This window comes from Nilaparvata lugens, chromosome 5 (genome assembly GCF_014356525.2).
Source record: "Nilaparvata lugens isolate BPH chromosome 5, ASM1435652v1, whole genome shotgun sequence".
Classification (NCBI taxonomy): Eukaryota; Metazoa; Arthropoda; class Insecta; order Hemiptera; family Delphacidae; genus Nilaparvata; species Nilaparvata lugens.
In genome coordinates, this window is record NC_052508.1 from 17,297,133 (window position 1) to 17,319,947 (window position 22,815).

The window sequence follows — 22,815 nt, forward strand, 5'->3', positions numbered from 1 at the left end:
AAGGAATGCTAAAACGTTTTGACAAATCTATGCATTTTATCTAGTTTCTATGTAGACCTTTAGAGTGACATTTTTATCCAAATGACATTTCCATTTTGTTTCAAGTTGAGGCTAATATTTATATACAGTACTGTGATAACATAAAACCACCTTAGACCAGAGATGTCAAATGAGAATTCAACAAATTTCGGAAAATTGTTGCCAATTTCATAAGAAGCACGGCAACATTCAACCCATTTTCTAAAGAAAAATTGACAACTTTTTTTTGAAGAAAACTGTTTGTGAACATTTTGTTGACAACTCTGGTGTAAATGTGGCTTTAGTGCCGGTTGTACAAAAGCCTGTTAAATTTTAATAGTGATTAAATTCCACAAGAACCAATTAGAGAACCTTCTTTTCGAAACAGCATTCTCTGACGTATTCTAGTGACATTCAATCACGATTAATATTTAACAGGCTTTTGTGCGACTGGCCCTTTGACAATAATTAGATATGTTTAAATCATTGCAATAAATTTGAGAAATAACAAACAAAATTGTCGAGTTGAGAAACATAATGAATTTTGAAAACAACGTCAGCTGATAGAGAAGAGAAATAAAATAGACAGTCAGCTGTTGAGCGGTGGCTATAAATAGACAAAGGATTGTATGAATGAAGAGGCAAAATTGATGAGATCCCGTGAGAGACGGGTGGGGAGGACTGAGCAGCAACTATGTAATTATCTTGGCAACTCTTGATGCGGTATGCTGAGCCATTATCCCCCCCCCCCCACCGACAACCAGCCCATACCAACAACCCACCAGAGGTCCATCAGACTGCAAACTGGCACAGCTAATGCTCCTATTCCCATAATAGATCGCAATAAACAAAGCACGGGACTCTTGTTAACCTGATAAAATAAAATGAGTACTTCATTCTGCAGTTGATAGGCCTATAATTTTGATATATTGGATAAAACTTCTGGAACTTGTGTATCCTGATAACAGAAAAGATCAATATATTATAGTGCAGTAGATATAATTTGGAATTAATTATAGAGTAAATAATTTATCCTATTATATTAAGCGAGCAATTTCTGTATATCTGAATATATTTTTATATTTGATTATATTTATTCATGGGTATTTATGTTCAACGGATCCCGAGAATGGCTCTAAGAATTTCATGAAATTTGGAACATAGTAGGTTTATGATATAAAAATTCGATTGCACTAGGTCTCATTCTTGGGAAAACTCGCTGAACGACATTAAAAGGATAATTCATCCTTGTCTGAAACAGCTGAGACTTTCGTCGTCTGTGGAAGTAAAAAGTGATTCTGTGGAAAATCAAAATATCGCATCCCCGAAATTCATAAGCTGACGTATAGCCAGCTGTAAAATATAAACACGATCATTGAAGAGAATTGTGTTCTGTTTATCAATAAATAAAAATAACGAGCAAAGCTCGGTGCCCCGATATTTATTATAAAGTAGCCAATTATTGATAAAGATAAAACATCTGGGACTTGTATCTTGATAACAGAAAAATTAATACTGCAGTTGATATAATTTTAATGAATGATTTATTAAAATAAAGTTTCAAAGTATAAGAGTTATGTTATCCTGATAAGAACACAATTATACTGCAAAGGATAAAAGTTGTGATATATTGATAGTTAAAGAAATTATTGAAAAAAAACTTGGGTAACCAATTTTATAACAAATGATTATCCATTTTCAAGCAATAAAAGCTGAATTAATTGTTGGTAGTTATCTAGTTACAGCCAAAAACGTGAATCTCTACTGAGCTCTATCGAAGGGGATAAGAAGTTTAAATAAATCAGTTTCTTCTTTGGTTTCATCTAGAGAATCATTCGAAAACAGTTCCCCTGAATATGGAGTAAACCGTATATTCGCCACTGAAAACCAAGTTTTTAATAGTTAAAAGTTAATTTAAGAATATAAGTTGTGAGAGACGTGCCTACCTGGGTGAGGCTAACGACTTTACTGTCCCCAGGCAAAACAGTACATTTCAACCCTTGACGTGCACTTATAGTGTGAAATTTTCTTAATTTTGACAAAACTGCCATGCGCTAAATAAAAAAAATAGTTAACGTGAACAGCAATTGCAATCATCTTAATTGGGAATCGCTGAATGCAGAAACTGAAGTTCAATACAGTTATCGGCTAAAAATCAATTATCACAGCCAAGATAAGAAACACATGAGATGAGCAACTACAAACTTAACAGTTAAATACACACACAAGGACAGCAAGGTTCACGGTTGTTTATTTTTTCAAAGAAACTTTCCGCAAATTTTCAATTGCAATGCCGTCATAGATTGGTCATAAGCGGCGAAAACTGTAGCACCAGATAACGCTAATCTCATTTATGATGCTAGTCTCACATTTAACAAATATTTTTTGTCTGGTTTCCAAGAACAATGTATCTTTATTGTCCCAGTAAAGCAAATCCCTTATCAAACACTAAAAATGGAATAAACCGGATGCTAGTGGGGAAACCCAATTTTTTACTGATTCAAGTGCAATACTTCATTTCCTTATAGCATTATTTTTATGTTGGTATGATTTCATAACAAAAAATACATAGAATTATCATTAGCTTATATATCAAAACCGAACAGTTGAATATCAATACAGACTATTATTTCAAGAGAATCAAAAGAAGTTGAAAGTAAAAAAAATATTCTCCATGACAACTTTGGGTGATTGAGTATTGTAGTAAACAAATTTGATTTGATCAGAACTGTTTGATAAGCATAATATAATATTATCTCAATATTACACCTGGCAGAATTCACTTAACTGAAGATTAAAATTTCAGTGGGACAATAATTTAACTTTAATTTAATATCATCCTATTCCTATCACGTTATTTATTATTTAGTTCTGTTAAACTAATTTTTTGAAGTGAGAATCCAGTACAGTGATTCATAAAATTAGAGTGGGAACTTCCAATGATTGCAAAATAGCGTCGGCGATAAAACGACTACGTAGTAGAGAGAGAGAAGGCGCCGTATGAGAGATAAAAAGAGACAGATATAGTGAAAAGAATGGGGGCTCAGAAGGGAGCCAGATCAGCTGAGCGAACGACGCCGCATCGCGCCAGGGCCAAATGGGGGCAATGGACCGAGTTACAGCCAACAGTGCAATGTAAATGCTCAGGCGACGCCAGATATTGGATCTACTCTACTCAACAGCTCACAAAATGTGTTTATTCAATAAGAAATTGGTGCGCCTATATCACATTTTTGAGATATAAAACAAGACAAATTGAATTATTGCACGTATGCATAAGAATATTGTTCTAACCTCCTGATTTGTGGAAAATACTAGTATTAACAAGATACAGGGAATCAAATACAATAGAATATAAATGCAATTGTATTCGTTTCTCTATGATGGAATTACTGGTTTATTTTTATTCAAGTTGATAATGTTTTTACCTTGTTAATTATACTTCGATTATCTGATCACACAACTGGATACGTGATCAGTATAATTTCCAAGATACTATTTAATTTCTACTTTTGTAATTTGTAATTTGAGGAGGAAATAAATTCATTCATTTATTCATGTAACGATATTAAATAATTTCGCACTCGATTGGTGCAACAGTATCACAGCGTCGGACAGAGACATCATCTACAGAGCCAGACGAAACAAACTATCTGCAGCCATCTCAAGTTATTTGAGTTTTCAATTGTTGCTAACTTTGACGAAGTGTCTGGCGACTGCCTGTCATGGACGGAATATACTGAATTATTGAATCACATTCTTGAGGAATAGAAATCAAAACAAATATGGAATTTTGTCAAAGAATGAGATACTTTTAAGTACAGTATCTGATTAGGAAAAATACGAATGTGAACAAGATACATGGAATACACTGAAACAAGAATATCAGGAAAGTATTATTCACAGCAATCCAGGACACAAGAGTATTCCTCGAGGATTACTAAGATGGGACTAAAAAATTTTAAGTTAATCCTTGGATTATACAAGAGACTGCTAAATTTTAACCATGATCAAATGTCACAAGAACCAATCAGAGAAGGTTTTTTTTGAAAAGAAGGCTTCTCTGATTTGTTCTCGCGGCATTTAATCATGATTAAAATATGACAGGCTCTTGGGCCATAGTTTTTAAAAATTCCAAGACATGAGAATATCATTGAAGAATACTGTACTAAAATCTTATTGATATCATTTCTAAATGACAATAAGAAGAATTGCAGAATACTGTTTGTAATAATAATATACATTTGAGCAATCGCTGATGAAGGAGTTGCCCATGAAATTGTACAAATATGTTTCTTTGAAAAACTGTAATCACACCACTAAACAAATTGGTGGTTGAAATATTTATATCAACTACACCTTTATCAAAATCAAAATTGAGTACAGAGTTTATTGGTGAACCTATCACTTGATGAGCAACTATACCCTATGCATAATTCAAAATAAACTCTTCAACAATAGGACCCTGCCAAAGCGTGCCTGTCTTCCAAACCTTATGAAAATGGAATGAACTCAAGTAAGCTTCTGACAAAGGAGTGCGTAAACAAATTTTGAACTGCTGTTGTGGGTGCGATCCTGTCAACACTTGGGCATGTGACACAAGACATGGCTCATGAGAGAGATACGACACAAGTGTGTGTCACACACCCATAAGTGTCATAAATTGATCAGAGTAAATTATTCAAACCAACTTCACCTTGTGGCTCGAGAAGCACGCACCCCATTTCGAGTAAGAGGGTTGATAGTAGTGTGGGAGTGAGGGGTAACCGGCTGGCATGACAAGATAACAACAAGGAAAACAAAACTTTCGGCAGATTAGCGATGCTTTATTGAGTGAGGAGGGGACGATGAGGAAGAAGAAAAAGAGGAGGAGGTTACAGAAAAGCACGATTCACTCACTGTTAGGAATTTTGAATGTGCGTGTGTGAAGCACCACCGGTTATACTTTATTCATTTCCAGGGAGTTTACTAACGATAATAGAAATTTATAGCTATAAGCCAGATTTCGGGACGGTTTTAATTATACAGCAATGATACCAACATAAATAGTTACTGTATTTCTTCAAGCCATTCTTATTTCAAGACTTTATGTAAAAAGGAGGCAACAAGCTTCAGTACAGTACTTCTATAATACGGGAGCATCTCAGATTGTCCAGACTTCAACTATGATATGAACATAAACTAAAAGGTTCTGTTTTAAATGTAAAAGAGTAGGTTCCCCGGTTGGGTTTTTGATTTTTTAATGGTATTTTTCGATAATTAAGATAATAAAAGCAAAGAACGGAAACGTTGGAACAAACTAGCGACACAAATAATTCCATCCGGAACGAGTAAAGCAGATTAGGACAGAGACAATGAAAGATGCACAGAGGGAGAGAGAGAGAGAGAGAGATTGCAAATTGGGAGACAAAGCTGCACCCGATGGACGATGCCACTGATAAGCGCCCTCCGACGTTATTATTATTTAGCCAAAAGTGAACAGCTGATCGATGCTTGGCCAACCAGACGTTATCAATGCCCAAGAGCATATCCTGTATATCTGTATATACACCATACACGTCTCTATTATACGTATACCTTGTATATCTGTAGGCCTATACACTGTGGTCACACCATGTAATCTCTATTACTATGTCTAAATTGTATATCTGTAAACACCATGGTCATACCATGCATCCTATATATCTGTATACACCGTTGTCATAACATATTAGCATGTCTACCATATATATGTGTATTCATTGCCTATAGACAAGAGTGAGCCTAGACCACAATGCGGTCCATTTAATGACGCGCTAAACAAAACCGGAGCCGTGCGCCTGATAACACCCTGTACATGCCAGCGAGATTACCGTCTATTGAAACGCCGGGGATGAAATATGTCCTGGCGCATCGATGCACACAATACACGGCCAATGAATGCATGAGCAAATAGGCACACATCCCGTCAGGCATCGATAGCACACGTGAATTAAACAATTGCAACCACTGTGTGTATCAATACAGGCTGCACATGTGCTTAGATGAACAAACGGGGGTTGGTTTGGAACACAAATTGTCAAGTGGATATATTTTTAGATGTGTCCTACTACAGAAAATACTGATTTATTTAGAGGATAAAGATGAGTAGGTTACTAATTCAATCCAATGATGCAAATACTTTAAAATATTTTTATTTTCATTCCAAAAGTTTTTTTATTAAATTTACTAGAATCAAGAGAGTAATGACGAACAACCAATCATTGATAAGAGAACTTATTAGATTGGAATTTGTGTTATGTTATTTCTAGATTCAGTCATGTAGATTATTTCGAAAATGAAAATACCCTGTATATTGTTAATTTAATAGATTGGAATTTGTGTTATGTTATTTCTTGATTCAGTCATGTAGATTATTTTGGAAATGTAAATACCCTGTATATTGTTATTAGCAAAAAGTACAAAAATATGAAGAGGTTGTATCACTGTTCAGAGCCTTTATTAATTTGCTTCATACAACCGTTTTTCTATTTTATTATTCTATTAAACTTTTGACATTAAACTCATCATATTAATTCAACAGAGAAACAATATTGTGCTGTGATTGAATAGGTGAAAATTAGAAATTCTACTGCTAGAGCTGTGTTGTGTGTATCTATAGCTTATTAGAACACTAATGTCAATGTGATACATACAATTGGGTGGATATACAATAAAAGATTATTTAAAATTTCAAACTATCATTTTTTAAATTAGATTAAGAAAGCAACCGAGAGAATTTCAACCAATTAATTATACAATAATAGTAAGTAATTATGTAATTGTAATAATTAACGATAAACTTTATTTTAATACCGTAATTAATATTGTTAAGAATGGAATTCAATTGGAGTTGTTGAATAAATCCATCACTACCATACTTAATAACGAGCCAACTTATGAACGGTTGCTTGCCAACGTTATCCACAGATGATAAACCAGTCAGTCAGCTGTTAATACTGAATCAATGACCTTCAACGGCCTCTGCAAGGTCGAAACTATCATACTAGAATCGAAAAAATCAAATAAAAACATTCATACTAATAATAATTATTATATTTCAATACCTACCAAATATTACCGTGAGCTTATACTTAACGAAAATTATAGGAAATTCATGTCTAAACATGATGTTTGAATGAATTATCAAGCAAATACTAGTTCAAATTTTAAATAAAATTAAAATATAGCCTTAGCCTTATACAATATAGTATTTCAAAAATGTATGTAGATGATCAGAACATGACAGTGATTCAAGTCACAAAAATAGAGTCTGAATAATAGAAAATACAGAAAAAAATTCTCTATGATATAACAAAACATTGATATAGAAAATGTCTCAAAAAATGAATACGGTATTTGAAATATCATGCGTTTTAGTGTTTAAGCCTAAATGTTTAGATTGTAATGAAAATTTGTTGTGACATAAAGAAATAGAATATGTGGCAGTCTGAATGTAGTTATATTAAAGAAAGATTAAAACCATAACTTAATTTAGTCATTAAATTAATTAAAAATTTGCCACGCCTACATTAATGAAAAGATACAGGGCAAAGACAGCTGACTGATTGGGAGAGCTGAAATATATTAACACGTTTTCGCAGCCTATTGACATAATTTGCGGTATAATAAAACCTAATAGCCTTATTCAATTTGAATAAAATCATAAATTGAAATAATAATATTCATAAATAATTTTTTTAAAAAGAATCAAAACAATATTCCCAATAGTTTGTAAAAGACCTACCTCCTATGGAAGGTTAGCTCAACAATTGGGGTTCAAAATAACATTCATATTCAATTCAAAATTCAATAGTCCTATTTATTTACCGTAACAATTGAATCTAAAATATTTAAAGATCAAGTTGAATGGAAACATTACATAAAAATGTTCATTTAAAAATTATAGGTTACGATAATTATAGAAATAGCCTATTAGAAAACTTAAAATTCTGTCAATCTACAAAACTTGACAGGACATCGAGTAAAAACGAGTCTTGAATGTCGATATTAACTTTTGTTATTTTTATATTTAATCCTTATCATAATAAATTTGTTTTAAATAAAAAATAAAGTTTAAATACGATATTTCATTGCTAACAGTTTGAGTAAGTCATAATTTATTATCAAAATAACTAAGTCTGGTTTTACGAATAGCACGATGAAGAAAATATATCTCAAGTTAACACCGCAAGAGAAATAAAAAATAAAGTAGTAAGGGAATGAGTTTAATACAACCGGTCATCGCATTCTATTCAACAATAGAAAGTATAGGTTATAAATACAGTAAATAGTATACAAGCGACTGCACCAACAATCAGATGTGAAAACAAAGCAAAGACAACATGGCGTGAAACCAACAGCTGACCTACCGGCGGGATGGCAAGCCACGTCTCAAATCATCTTCACTATCATCCTCGTATTTAATAATAAAACACGACGATAAATCGTCAGTTTCAGAGGAGTACACTTCACTTGACATTGGATTATCCATTATAACAATTAGCACACACCGAGGTAAATAATATCACAAAAACAGGAGCTCATTCACAAGGAACACGTACTTCACAGGCTTACTACAACCACTACTAAAAACAGCGGCCGACTCACCTGCAATATCCACCGATGTCGTCCTGGTCGTAGTGTTGCAGTTCCTCCAACCGCATTTTTTCTTCACTCCTACTTATAGTAGACATCATCAATACGACAACCTCTTATGATTATATTAACTGGTATTAACCTGCATAAAAAATTACACAATTCACAAATATCCGATACCGAGAGAACGTACAACGCCTCGCAGCGTAGCGTGTTGTTATGGCGTTGTTTGGCGGGAAACAGCTGAAACTGACTGAACAGACGTATCAATGCGCGAGTTATAACAATTACTACAAGACAAAAAGGTGAGGATACACTATTTAAGAAGTCAATTCACATTTGAAATACGCTTTTTCATCGATAATAAATGATCAATCAGGTCAACCAAACAATCTAACCAATTGTCATCAATTTTCTTATTGGACTACTTTCTATCCGAAACGTATGTGATGAACACCAACGATAAACATCTGCCAGCTGGGTGAGCAACAAAATAGGAGAATATGCAAAACGATCACTCAGAATATATCAATTTATTAGGTTGAAAAATTAAATTTATTCAAAAAAATCATTTCCTTTGATCAATAAATATACGGATTGAGGGTATTTGGCTTGAATCTCTACATGATAAGCGATCTGTAACTCATTAATCCTTGAAATCAAAAAACCTACATTCACGAATCTCATTGAAACCATGCTGTCTCCCAAACAGCTGTAATATTAATTCATCTTCAAGACAAATAATAATGACATTTTAGATGAAAAATGTTCACATAAAATATCTTTATAATAAATGCCGTCAAATATCACCAATAATTTCATTTGTTTCTCATGGGAATAAGATTCCAGTCATATTATTCAAAGTACATCAGATACCACTTTGACGACATCTAACGGTTTCAAATAGCACTATGTAGGAGAGGGAATTTGAAAAACAAGCATAATAGCTCAAACAGCGTAACAAACTTTTTTCAAAACTAATGTACTGAATATGAATTGAATAATCATTGAAGGTCAGCAGCTGAATAATAATAGGTGCCTGAAATCTGATCTCATAAACTTACTATGAATAATGCATTTTTTAGTTTGTTTTGTTACCGTATTTGAATCAATTTTATTTATATTTTACCCTACTCTGTAGCCTAAAGAAACCACCTCATGAATATGGGTACTCCACTAAGTTTACCTGAAAATAAAAATGACGATTAAATAATAAATAAAGTAGTAGGCCTACACTCTTTTTTATACCTAAGTCAAACCTATAGTAGCCCAGTCTTTCCTATTAGGTACCATATTCAATTTTCTTGGCAGCTTGTTCAAGTGCAGAACGTTTATTTGATATAGTCAGCTGAAAACTCAATTTCAATTAAAAACAATACAATTCTCTTAAAATTCTCAAGTTGTATAAAATATGGAAGTTGCAATAAACCTTACTGAAGAATGTACATGGGAAAAGCTCAATGACTATTTCTTGGAGTTTGGCTCAGCAATAAACATAATGAAACTCTTTCAGTATGACAAAAATAGATTTGATAAGTACAGCATAAAACTAAAATCAACGAACGATGGCGAAATATTAATCGATTACTCAAAAAATCTTGTCGATGACAATGTTATGGAGTTACTTATTAAATTGGCTAAAGATAGAGGAGTGGAGTCAGCAAGAAAGTCAATGTTGTCAGGAGCTAAGATCAATTTCACTGAGAACAGATCAGTACTTCATGTAGCTCTACGTAATCGCAAGAATACACAAATCATAGTAGATGGAGAAGATGTAATGCCCAATGTTAATGCTGTTCTGAATCACATGAAAGATTTTGTTGAAAAAGTGATATCAAAAGAATGGAAAGGATACACTGGAAGACCTATTGAAGATGTTGTAAACATTGGAATTGGTGGCTCTGATTTGGGCCCATTGATGGTCACTGAAGCTCTTAAGTTTTATGCCATTGGTCCAAGAGTTCATTTCGTGTCGAACATTGATGGAACTCATCTAGTTGAGGTTTTGAAGAGAGTCAACCCAGAAACTGTGTTATTTATAATTGCTAGCAAGACGTTTACCACACAAGAGACTATCACAAATGCAAATTCTGCAAAAATATGGTTTTTGGAATCTGTTAAAGATCCTTCAGCTGTGACAAAACATTTTGTTGCCTTATCAACAAATTCTGATGAAGTTAGAAGATTTGGGATCGACACCAAAAACATGTTTGGATTTTGGGATTGGGTTGGTGGACGATATTCATTGTGGTCAGCAATTGGTCTGTCCATTGCATTATCAATTGGATTTGACAATTTTGAGTGTCTGTTGGAAGGAGCACACTTCATGGATGAACATTTCTTCAACACACCGATAGAAAACAATGCTCCAATAATCTTGGCAATGATTGGAGTCTGGTATATAGACTTTTACAAAGCTGAAACTCATGCAATACTGCCCTATGACCAATACCTACATCGGTTTGCTGCTTATTTTCAACAAGGCGACATGGAATCGAACGGCAAGAGTGTGACTCAGTCTGGGAAACAAGTATCATACCCCACTGGACCAATAGTTTGGGGCGAACCAGGAACAAATGGTCAGCACGCTTTCTACCAATTAATTCATCAAGGAACAAGACTCATTCCAGCTGACTTTATAGCTCCTGCCACCAGTCATAACCCAATCGGCGAGGGAAAACATCACCGAATACTTCTCGCCAACTTCCTAGCTCAGACTGAAGCGCTAGCAAAAGGCAAATCATCCCAAGAAGTGGAAGCTGAACTAACCAGATCCGGTAAGTCAGCTGAGGAAATCAAACGCATCCTTCCTCACAAGGTTTTCCAAGGAAACAAGCCTACAAACTCCATCGTTTGTCAAAAAATAACGCCATTCATTCTCGGAGCACTGATTGCTCTCTATGAACACAAGATATTTGTCCAAGGTGTGATCTGGAATATCAACTCTTATGATCAATGGGGCGTGGAGCTGGGCAAACAATTGGCTAAAGTTATTGAACAAGAGCTCTCAAATTCAAACTGTGACATTTCTAATCATGATCAATCTACCAACGGTTTAATGAACTTCATCAAGAAAAACTGGTAGCTGAATGTAATTCATTGAATGTTTTTTAATAATTTATTAAAACTATTGTTTTTGTGTTTAAATGATTAATTTTTTTAAATTAATTTATAGTTTTATTATAATATTATGTTATTATAGACTTAATTTAATTTATAGTTTTTACAAGCAAAAATAATTTCGATCGAGAGAATATAAATGCGAATCCTCGACTATATCTCTGTCAAATTTAGATAGAAAGCTTAGTCCATAAAAGTCAAAACCTCACTTATTATCAAACTTAGAAATATAATTTATAAAAAGAATATATTTCACAAACATAAAATCATGATCTCTCGGAAAAATATAGATAATTTATTAAAATTAAAAGCGATTATTATGAAAATTTATTATTGGAAAGGATCAACTCTAGTGTAGAAGAATTTCATTATTTTCTGAGGTACCTAGATAGTGACAACTCAGTAATGGGAACAATCAAGGAGTGCCTGATCAATTTTTTACAGAAACATTCAAAATGTAAAGCAGAACATCTAGAAATTTTTTCCAAGAATTACTGTTATTAGTCAAATTATTTGATGGGGGAATTTGAAATCAGAAAAATGAATAGCCGTATCATTTATTTAGAATCTTAACTCTGGAAATGACAAACGTATTCAAGAATTGCTTTCAATTAATTTGATGATTTCTAAACAAAAGATTATGATCAATGTACAAAAAAATATTCATTTTTCTCATTGGCATTTATCATAGTTTTTATGGTAGTTTTTAGAACTTATGATCGCTTTTGTAATGAACTTCTCTGTTGATGCAATAGAAAAATTATGACAATATTTTTTTGCAAATACAACAGTAACTTATATTTGAATAGTTCGTTCAATGAAATAATATTATAGCAATGAATTATTCAAAAACACATTTTTATATGTAAACGTATAGTTTTGAAGTACCGTACAACTTCAAGTGTTATTAGATATTACTGGGCATGAATATAAAAAACAAACTATCTTCAAATTGAAAATTAAGTCAACATTTTTGTTAGCCAATGAAAACTTAAATCTAAGCAAAGTGAAAAATTGAATAAAACTTGGAAATTGAAATATACATGAAAATATGCTAAACTAAATCCAAAATCATGAAGGAAAACATTACTTAACGTCCTAATCCATTCGGTTTTTATTGAAAAGAATTTGTTAATGACTAGCAAGAAAATATCAATATTTGAACTTCTGTTTCTGTGAATAATTGAAAAAAACTGCCAAAAATGTATACAGTATTATAAGTAATGATAGAATTCAACAGGAAAATGATTCATAAATCATTACAGATTTGAAATTTTGGTCGAATTCTGGAATTTGAATTAGGACACCGCAGACCGCACCGTTTTAAAAATCTCTGAATGTAGTGTACAGTGTATTCAATTTCACTTCCAAATCTAAGCTTGATTTATCAATGGATATAAGATAGCATATATAATATTTTTCAACAGTTTCTGTCACAATATAATAATTTATATAGGAATACTATTTCACTCATTCATTCAATTTACACTTATATTGCCTAAACCACAATTTTTTTTCTTGAAAGTTATATAATTTCGTTAAAGCTTTGGCGATTAATTATTATAACTACTGTACTATTCTCGTAGACAACATCTAGAACCATGATAATTGGTGTACATTATATATTGTAATTATGATGAACTACCTAGATTGAATTTTGAATTAATGTGTTTAAATTTATTTATACCTGATTTTGTTGTACTTTGAGTTTCTCATCTTTACAAGCTAAGGCTTTACTTAAATTGCAATTCACTAAAAATATTTAGATAACTTCTTAGTTTGGAGTTGGGCCCAAGGAGTGAAATGAAAAATGGATTTCAGTTACATCAAGATTTCGATAGCATTCGACGTTTTGATACTTGTGAATGATGAATTTGGAATGGTTTCATAATTTTATGAAAAAAAAATTACTAAATTACTCTAGTACTTTGAGTATAATATGAAGAGTTCAATTATTATTTCCATTGATTCTAGCTTTCTACTACGACTGGTTTTGATTTCATAGTATTAATTACACTTAATTGCAATAATGGCATGCAAAACAGCAAACATTTAGATTAAAAGTCAATGTAAGGCAGAAACACAGTAAGAAATCATCACATGCCTTCAGAACCTGCTGAAAACTTACTTAATACTACTCACATAAATTTGTACTTATACATACAATTTAATTGCTAAGTAGAATGGAACAATTTTAATGTTGTGAAAGATGAGAAACGGACTTTAACACTATCAACATCTATTAATTTATCATTATTTCAGACTAAATCAAGGCTGTATTCTTAAAATAATGCTTGGTGTTCTTGGAGTATGAACTTCATAGTAGTTTCAATACAACTTGACAGTAGACAAGTTCAGATCTACTAAATGTCCAAGGTATTTAGACTTGACCTTGCCAATCAATTTCACACTGCCAAGTGAAATACATCTCACTATAAATACAACAATGAAACAAATCACAATAATTTGTGGCTTAACATGATTGGATCAAAAAATATGGATTTTCCTTACAATTAATACACGCAACATTCATTGTATAAATTGCTTTGTTATATTTTGGAACGGTTTGGGCTGTAAAGTGTGAGTGTGACGTAACCAGGGGTTTTTGGTCGGGCACAATACCGATCCGAATAGTATTAAATTCAACAATAGTAGTATAAATGCTTGGAGTTCATTTTAGGAGGAAAGAGGGGCGAGTTTTCCCCAATTTTTGAAAATATTTCTTGTCGAAAAATAAATATTATTATAAAAAAACAAAATGTTATTATTATTGTATTTTGGAATGGAAAATCATGATAGAAATTGTAGTTGTTTCAAAAGCTTTTGCTAAAACAATTGTTAGGCTTTTTGACGAATAAGCTAAGGATTTTTTTAGGTAATTTCAAGTTAACAAAACCATAATTCATGAGCAAGGTTTTATAAATAATCAAGTTTACTCTATATACCATGATCTAAAAAAATATAAGATGGAAATCAGAATATACCACTGTAAAAAACCCTGCACAGGGTTGTATTAGTAAGAGGATGAATCTGAATCTTAAGAAATATTTATACAAAACAATTTTCCCAAAAAGGTTTCGATTTTCATTCAAAATTACCTGTATAATTTCTTAGAATCACCAAAGAAATAAAAAAACTACTCCACAATTTTCAAAAGAGATTTTAGAAATAGTCTACACACTTTTCATGGTAAACTAGGTACTCCAGAATTTTCAACAAATTTACATACTTTCCATGTTATAAAAGGATCAATTTATCAAAAGTGTGATGCCTGTTCCTCAATCTACTAATATTTTTCATGTCTTAGATCTAGATTGGGGGAGGAACCCTGGCTACGCCACGATGAGTTTATAATTATTGGTATAATTGCTCTATACTTGGCAGTTTACCATAAGGACAGACAGAAACTGCTAGAGACACTATTTTCAACTAAATTCTTCTGTGAAGCTACTAATCGAAATTCACACATTGACATGATCAATAGAAATACAATTATTATTGCTTTAGCTCTTATCACAAGAGATATTACGATTAAGAAATATTGTTATCAATTTTGTTGTAGATTTCTTTTTACCTAGTTAGGCTAGGTAAGATTGAACGACCCGTATTAAATGAATTAACTCAAAGGCACTTCTACTGATGTAGGTATTATTTGCGAGAAATCTAATGAAAGCTTATTCTTTACCTTAATTTGGTCAGATATTTGAGATTTGATAAAAAAAGGGATGAAGTTTAATATTGTTTACTAATTGCTAATACAATTTGAAGAATTAAATGTAATAAATCATTTGCACAACTTTTAGAATTTTTATTATGAATACATTCTAATTGGTGAATAAAAATAGAAATTGATGAATGTATCATTTCATTAGATTAGAGATTTACTAGAATCTAAGGAGATTCGTTTTAAAACATTAGGTAGTCTTTCTAAGATTGACCAGATTTTAGACAAGGAATTAAAAATTTATAAATTTTAAAATGCACTGACATGACTATAGTACGGACATGGAGTAAAAGTGCCAAAGAATTATTCATAACATCTATTTTCAACTCAAAAACATTAATGAGAGCAGGCATAAATTCTTACATACAATTTCCAATTTGTAGAGATATTGCTTTGAATTGTTATCACTATTACAAGTAGTTCTATGGCAATAAATATATATATATGTAAAAATAAATAAGTTTTAAAAAAGATTGCCGTTTAAAACATAAATTATATAATTTTCAAATAAAGGCACAAGTTTCGCACAGGTTTTGAAATAGCCTTTCATTTTAAAATGCGTGACAGAAGATGAAGTCTATACATTGACGAAAGAGAGAGAAAATATAATCAGTTTTATCTTAGTATAGAGAATATCTAAGAGCATAGTCAATAAATAAAAATAGTTTTCACGAAATAAGAAAAATCGAATCATAAAATAGCCTAGTATAAATAAATGATAAACCTTGAAAAAAATACAAGAAATGCTGCAATTAATTGCTTTGATGTTAAACATAATGTTAAATTGGAAGGCACTAATATGCTGTTCAAAATATGTAGTCAAAATTCACACCAACTTATATTATGCTATTTGGAGTCTAGATTCATATCTCATTAATATAATAAAGCACTAGCCTCCACTCTAACATCGACATTCAATATTGGTATATTCCATCAGGTATATAATTGATTATGATACTCAATGAGAAAATTAAATTTATACATAAAAATTAATATCGAAAAGAACCCGGGATTACCCCGATGAGAAATGTACCAATAAGTACATTAATTATAAGGCAGATAAACACAATCATAATTTGAAACCTCTCTTTAAATCAGACTTTCCAATATCCTCATTTACAATGCACGCTTTAATCAGTTTCCTCCCACAAAATAATTGTAATTCATGCATCTTTCAAATCGACCGTTTCATAATTATTATGCAAAAACATGAGTTTGATTAGTCTTTTGTATAGATTAAAATTGAAACTAGCCTACTATCTATTTACAAGATCTCTGTATCTATAATAATAATAATTAGTAGTACGGCACTGATTTTCTCAGTACAAATTAAATATTTACATCAGAGCACACATTAAACTTACGTAAACAATCGATCACTACTAGCAAATCTATTTCACGATAACTCATCAACTGTAGGAAAAAATAAATATCTCATGTGATTAACACCTCAATAGTAACGTCCTCTATACTTAGCGCAAGATAACATATTACATAGTCTTATCCTCAATCAAGAAAATTTCCATTATAAATTTATAATTTATTATTTAAGACAGGATAAATTTATGTAGATATAGGAGCCTACATTTCTACGGTTGACATCAATTATTGCTTGTAACCAACAAAGGCGAACTAACCCGTGAGGGAAAGTGGATAATATATGCTAGTCATCACAAATCATTTGAAAAAGCTGCACAATTGAAGATCAGCAACGTTATAACTTGTAAATATAGTTTGGTCAGTGTTATCTATATTAGAATGGAAGTGTTTTGGAACCGATTATCTAGTTAAGCTTCTTCAGACTAGCCTTCCGTCTCTGTTCAGCCGGGTTCACTTTGTTTTTGAGCTGCTGAATCAGATCGAAGATTTTCAGCGAAGGGCCAACCTTGCCGGTCAGAGACATTATCTTCTCTTTGGTCAATAACAGAAGTGCTTTGCCGTCAATTTCCTGAAATAAAAACAAAAACAGTGTGAAACTTTAATACAATTTAAAATAGTAAAATCTAATAAATTATCAAAAGTAAAAATCTGGTGTGGCACACTCACACAACTTTCCTTGCCGTTATGAAAATTGATCAACTGACGCTAGTGTTCCCGCGCAACTGAATTAGTCTACTATTCGAAGATCTAAGCCAGCTGGTGACAGGACAATAACGCTGCAGACACATGAAGTCTGCTATCTGTTCATAGTGCATTATTTAATAGAATCAACACTTTCCAACAGTTTGCAAATTGAATAATCTTATTTTTACGAACTTCGAGCTTATTTCCGATTTTAGGTGAAAATGTTACTGGACATTAATTGTACAAATTTTCATGCCCAATCTTTTCCACTTGGAATTTTTTGTTTAAATTGTATCTAAAGCCTGATAATTGGGAATCTAAAATCAAACTTTGCATAGATTGGGCGGAGCTCCTAAAATTTTTACAGATATGGGACTAGTGGCAGTTGATAGTGCTTATCAATGACTTTTTTAGGTATGAATTTGATCAAAATCGTTGGAGCCGTTTTCGAGAAAATCGCGAAAAACCCTGTTTTTGACAACATTTTCGCCATTTTAGCCACCATCTTGGATTGAATTCGATCGAAATTGTTCGTGTCGGATCCTTATAGGGGAAGGACCTTAAGTTCCAAATTTCAAGTCATTCCGTTAATTAAGAGATGAGATATCGTGTACACAGACGCACATACACTCATACACACACACACACACACACACACATACAGACAAATACCCAAAAACCACTTTTTTAGACTCAGGGGACCTTGAAACGTAAAGAAATATAGAAATTGGGGTACCTTAATTTTTTTCGGAAAGCAATACTTTCCTTACCTATGGTAATAGGGCAAGGAAAGTAAAAAGCAATTTATACTTAAACTAGCAAGAACCCGTGCTTCGCAAGGATCTATTTTAAAACTTGACAGAATGAAAACTTGACATAATGAAATTTTGAAGAATTGAGAATAGGCCTATAACCATCCTTGGTTAATTAAGAATCTATAAGCAAAATTTCAAGTTAATTAGTCCAGTAGTTCAGACGTGATGATGCGTCAAACATAATTTTCCTATCCCGTACGTGCATAAGCCAGCTCTTTACTTTATATAATTATTATAGATATAGTTAACGACTTCAAGAGATAGGACTGTGGAACAGAATAGTGGTGAAACTATGATAGCGCCAGAAGAGTCTCGAACACAATAGTAGGTAGGCTACTACATGAACTTTTTGAAAGTGATTTGAAAAAATGTGAAAACAACAGAACTGAATCCTTATCATTCTACCTTCATTTAGAGAGGCTTTTGTTTGAGCCGAATGGAAATCTATTTATAAAAAAAATGAATGTCTGTTTGTGTGTTTGTTTGATACCTGTAGACTTGAAAACTACTTGACATAACGGCATGAAACTTTGGGAATATGTTGTGTGAATATTGGGGATGGTTTCTGAACAGAAATTTTAATAGATGATATTATAATAGATAGATGAATTTATAATCATTTACTCTATTGATAATCAATTTCATCAACTAACTGAAAAAGTACTTCAATTTCCATTAATTTATTAATAGAATTATATAAATCTAAAGTGTAGGTCATATCTAAATTCACAAAGAGTTCGATTCTTGTTGGCAAGATAGATGTTATTCAATGCAGAAATCATTGTTATTTTACTAAAAGATAGGATAAAATGGATAGTTCTCTTTCAGGGGGAGTTTTGACAACCAACAAAACTCATTTTTCATTTGAAGAAATAATATCAAAAAGGTGCATAGGACCTTACTTTTTTGTTCAGCTTGCCAAAATACCCCTCATTTCAATATTAAAATTTTCGACTGACTGTACAGTGAATCAATCATTCTATCAAGGCTTGAATAATTTTGAAATTTTAATTAAATGAAAATGGTAGAGAATAATTATCATGCAGTTATCAACACCTTTATTTAAAGGCATATTAGCTGCATGCGTTTTCATATTGCCGACACAGCATTGATAAAACTGTAGACGTTTTATTTAGCAGACTCAAAAAACTGTTCTAGCTGAAAAATTAATAATACATTCCACGTGTAGGCTTATACATTCCATCAGGAAAACGAAGTTCAAAACTATGGTTTTCCTAAACATATGTTTTTGAGATAATTTCTTTGATGCAGCTGTTTCAAATTCAGCATTATAAATTATACAGAGTTTGTGAAAATAAAAATATTTATTGATTACCAAAACAATACTATTATTATATCAATGATAATAATTAATTATTAAAACAATACTTTTATTATATCAATAATAATAATAATAATATTATTAAACATATTTATCAATTATCAGAACAATGTTATTAAGGTTGAGTGGAATCAGGTAGAAAGCAATAATAGAACAGATGTTCTTTTTTGAATTTCTATCATATTATTTTGTTATTTCCAATGATTACAACATATGTTAGAATATCACATGTCAATAAATGAATATTATCTCGTTTCCATATGGCACTCACCTTACCATGTTCATAACCTTACTTAATAGGATCCTTTTTCATCCTTTGAAACCCTTAGAGGCAAAATATCTCAAAATCCGTTCTTAGTGCGCGTCTAGCATGTTTGAAGAATATTTGTGCAAAGTTTCAAGTCTGTAAGACAATTAGTTTGAGCTGTAGTGTGATTTTACATCAAAATTTTCGAACAATGCCCTCTCCTGGACCCCCATGTGCTCCTGATCGAAATTTTTCTGCATAGATCTAATTTTTTTTCGTAGCTGAACAAAAAAGTTCCTCATGACTTTGCTGTGCAATGAGCGGTTAAAAAGTACAAAATTTTGGGGGGCCCCAGCTCCCTCAGGGGGGCAAATTTTTGAAAATCCTTTCTTAGTGGATGTTTTCAGGTTACCATGAACAATCGTGCAAAATTTCAAGTTTGTAGGCTCAGTAGTTTGGGCTGTGGTGTAATTTCAGTCTGTAGGGGCTTAGCCTTTTATAAGTATAGAGATTTGGAAATGAGAGGGGTGTATTTATTATTAGTGATGTGGGAGTCGAGTGATCTACGAGAACAGATTGAAAAGTGTTCGACCTAATCATGAAGATGGAAACACTCGTAAGCAAGATCTGTTGTATTTTTCTGTCAAAAATTTCAGCCACTTTGAACGCGTACTATACAAGTTACAGTCGATTATACAGGTGTTGGGTGCCGTGTTTGCTCATATCACATCAAAAGTAGATCAATTCCAACTCCGTAAGGCTAGCTTCCCACGCATTCGGTTTCATTCGATTCGGTTCGTTGCCAAAAACGAATGAGGCTTTCATACACATCAGGTTTTAATTAAGTATTTTCTTCTCAAACACAGCTGTGTTTGGATTTTTACAAGTCATGCTGGTAATAAAATATAAAAGCCGGTGTTCAAATAGTAAGATGTGATTTCTTGAACAACAAAATTTTCAATTTAATTAAAAATTGTGAACTATTTGAATATTTTATTTTCGATTATATTAATTTTGGACGTTCAGAGTGATTATTTTTTTGAATTGAAAATTTGTTTCAATTATGACACATGGTACATAACAATAATCTCTTCTCTCCATTAATAAAATCATGTAATTTTCATGGAAAAAAATTCCCCCTGAGTTTCAATTTATCTTAATATTTTTTTAGCAAACTTCATTGAAAAAAAAAAATGCTCTAGAGAGCTAACAGAAATGAATTGACCATATTATGATTTTGACATGGAAAATTCTTAAACATGATAAATCATGTTAAAATAAAAAAAAGCGAGCGTGTGTAAAAGACTTTGTTTTTATTTCCGGTTTCCTAGCAACGAATTCGAATATGATAAAACCTATTCGTGTCGAGGGGGCGTTCGGTTCTATGCGGTTTCTATTCGGTACCGAGTTCAAACCGAATTACCGTTTCACACTAACTTATCGGAATTTGCCGAAAACGAAACGAACCGAATGTGTGTGAAACTAGGCTAACAGTTCACTGATTTTTCAGTTCTTAATCAGTAATGCATCCATATAAAGTCTCTGAGCCAGTACTCAGAATATTTGGGCCTCAAGTGCATCAACAGAGTTGGAATTGATCAAGTTTTGGTCTGATGTAAGCAGACACAGCATCCGACATCAACTTACTCAAACGACTGTAACATTAATACTAGGCGTCCAAAATTTTTGAAGTTTCATTGTAACTATTCAAATATAACCAAAAAGATACAACACATCTTGTTTACTAGAGTTGTCATCTTTATGGTTAAGTCGAAAACTTTCCAATCCACCCTCGTAAGTTACAAATCATAGTTTGAATCTGGAAATTAAAACTCTAAGTACTTTTTTAAACTTTCATTCACTACTAGTAATGCTAGTCAATTTTCAACTTCCAGATGTATAAGAGTGGCCCTTGCCAAAAAAGAACATACTTTGAATGTTTAAAATGAGCAGAGATATGATTCAAATTATAGAAATTGATATTACAATTTTTAAGATTGTAAAATACAACAGTCAAATTGGTCAGTTAAATTTCAAATACAACAGTCTATATTCTCAAAAATGAGAAAACAAAAAGTCGACAGAATATTTGCATAAATCAGTGCCTAAAAATATGATTAATTGGTATTGAAACAGCCATCTCTACTACGATGGCCTCGGGCCAAGTTTTTTCCTTCTCGACAGTTTAATAATTTTACATTATAAAATAAATAAAAATTAACGGCTTCCTTCCCGAAAGTTTTTTATTCCTACATGATGAAATGCATACGAGAAAGTGAAAGTTTCAGAAAATTACCTGATTCGTAAAGCTTTCTGAGTAAGCAGTACAGTCATTGACTCTCAAAAATTGACCGACGTCTGTGACAGTCCACTCATCGGGAACAAGATCTTTAGTGTCCAGTGGTCCACTGCAGTCTATCAGTCTTGGGATCAAGCGCATTGTGTGTTGTTCAACTGGAACCTGAAATTACAAAATATAAAAAGATTTAGAATAAAGATGAAAAAATGATTTTGCATGTAATTATGACCAATAGAAAGACAAGAAACACGTGTTATGTACAAAACCGACAGCACAAGAACCGACAGATTTATAAAGAAAATTAAATCTATTGAAAAACAAACAGTAACCATTGATATTAAGGCCGTGTTATGAACTTTACGAAGTCGAAATAACGAACAAATACAAGAGTACTGTACTTTTGACATAGTAGCAAACGTTCGGCTGAACAAAGGTGTTCAAAAGAATTTTTATAATTTATTAAGATAAAAATTCAAAGAGAAACATTAAAATAACAGTTCGCACTTATTTCTTGAGTGGTAGAGCAGCTAAATAAAATCAAATGGAATTTTTAATAATTCTATTTCTTTT

General features: G+C 32.1%; 3 protein-coding genes across 9 annotated transcripts in view; 1 reads left to right on the forward strand and 2 right to left on the reverse strand.

The window, feature by feature from the left end:
- The window catches only part of LOC111059498 (helix-loop-helix protein 11), a 100,437-nt gene extending 91,336 nt beyond the window's left edge, over positions 1–9,101 (reverse strand). For 2 of the 6 annotated variants that reach the window (XM_039427775.1, XM_039427774.1), the window contains exon 1: positions 8,647–9,101. In XM_039427775.1, the coding sequence (XP_039283709.1) occupies positions 8,647–8,735 (89 nt within the window). In that variant the 5' untranslated portion in view covers positions 8,736–9,101. The other 4 variants (XM_039427777.1, XM_039427772.1, XM_039427773.1 and 1 more) reach the window with 4 other exon arrangements.
- A 156-nt stretch (positions 9,102–9,257) lies between these two features.
- LOC111057397 (glucose-6-phosphate isomerase) lies at positions 9,258–16,633 on the forward strand. The gene has a single exon (XM_039427779.1). The coding sequence runs from the start codon at positions 10,046–10,048 to the stop codon at positions 11,717–11,719; it is 1,674 nt and encodes a 557-aa protein (XP_039283713.1). The 5' UTR covers positions 9,258–10,045; the 3' UTR covers positions 11,720–16,633.
- The window catches only part of LOC111057398 (polycomb protein Sfmbt), a 47,497-nt gene continuing 36,977 nt past the window's right edge, over positions 12,296–22,815 (reverse strand). The window contains exons 15-16 of one of the 2 annotated variants that reach the window (XM_039427769.1): positions 22,243–22,407; positions 12,296–17,426 (exon numbers count right to left, since the gene is read on the reverse strand). In XM_039427769.1, the coding sequence (XP_039283703.1) occupies positions 17,262–17,426; positions 22,243–22,407 (330 nt within the window). In that variant the 3' untranslated portion in view covers positions 12,296–17,261. The remainder of the gene's footprint in view (positions 17,427–22,242; positions 22,408–22,815) is intronic. The other variant, XM_039427767.1, reaches the window with a different exon arrangement.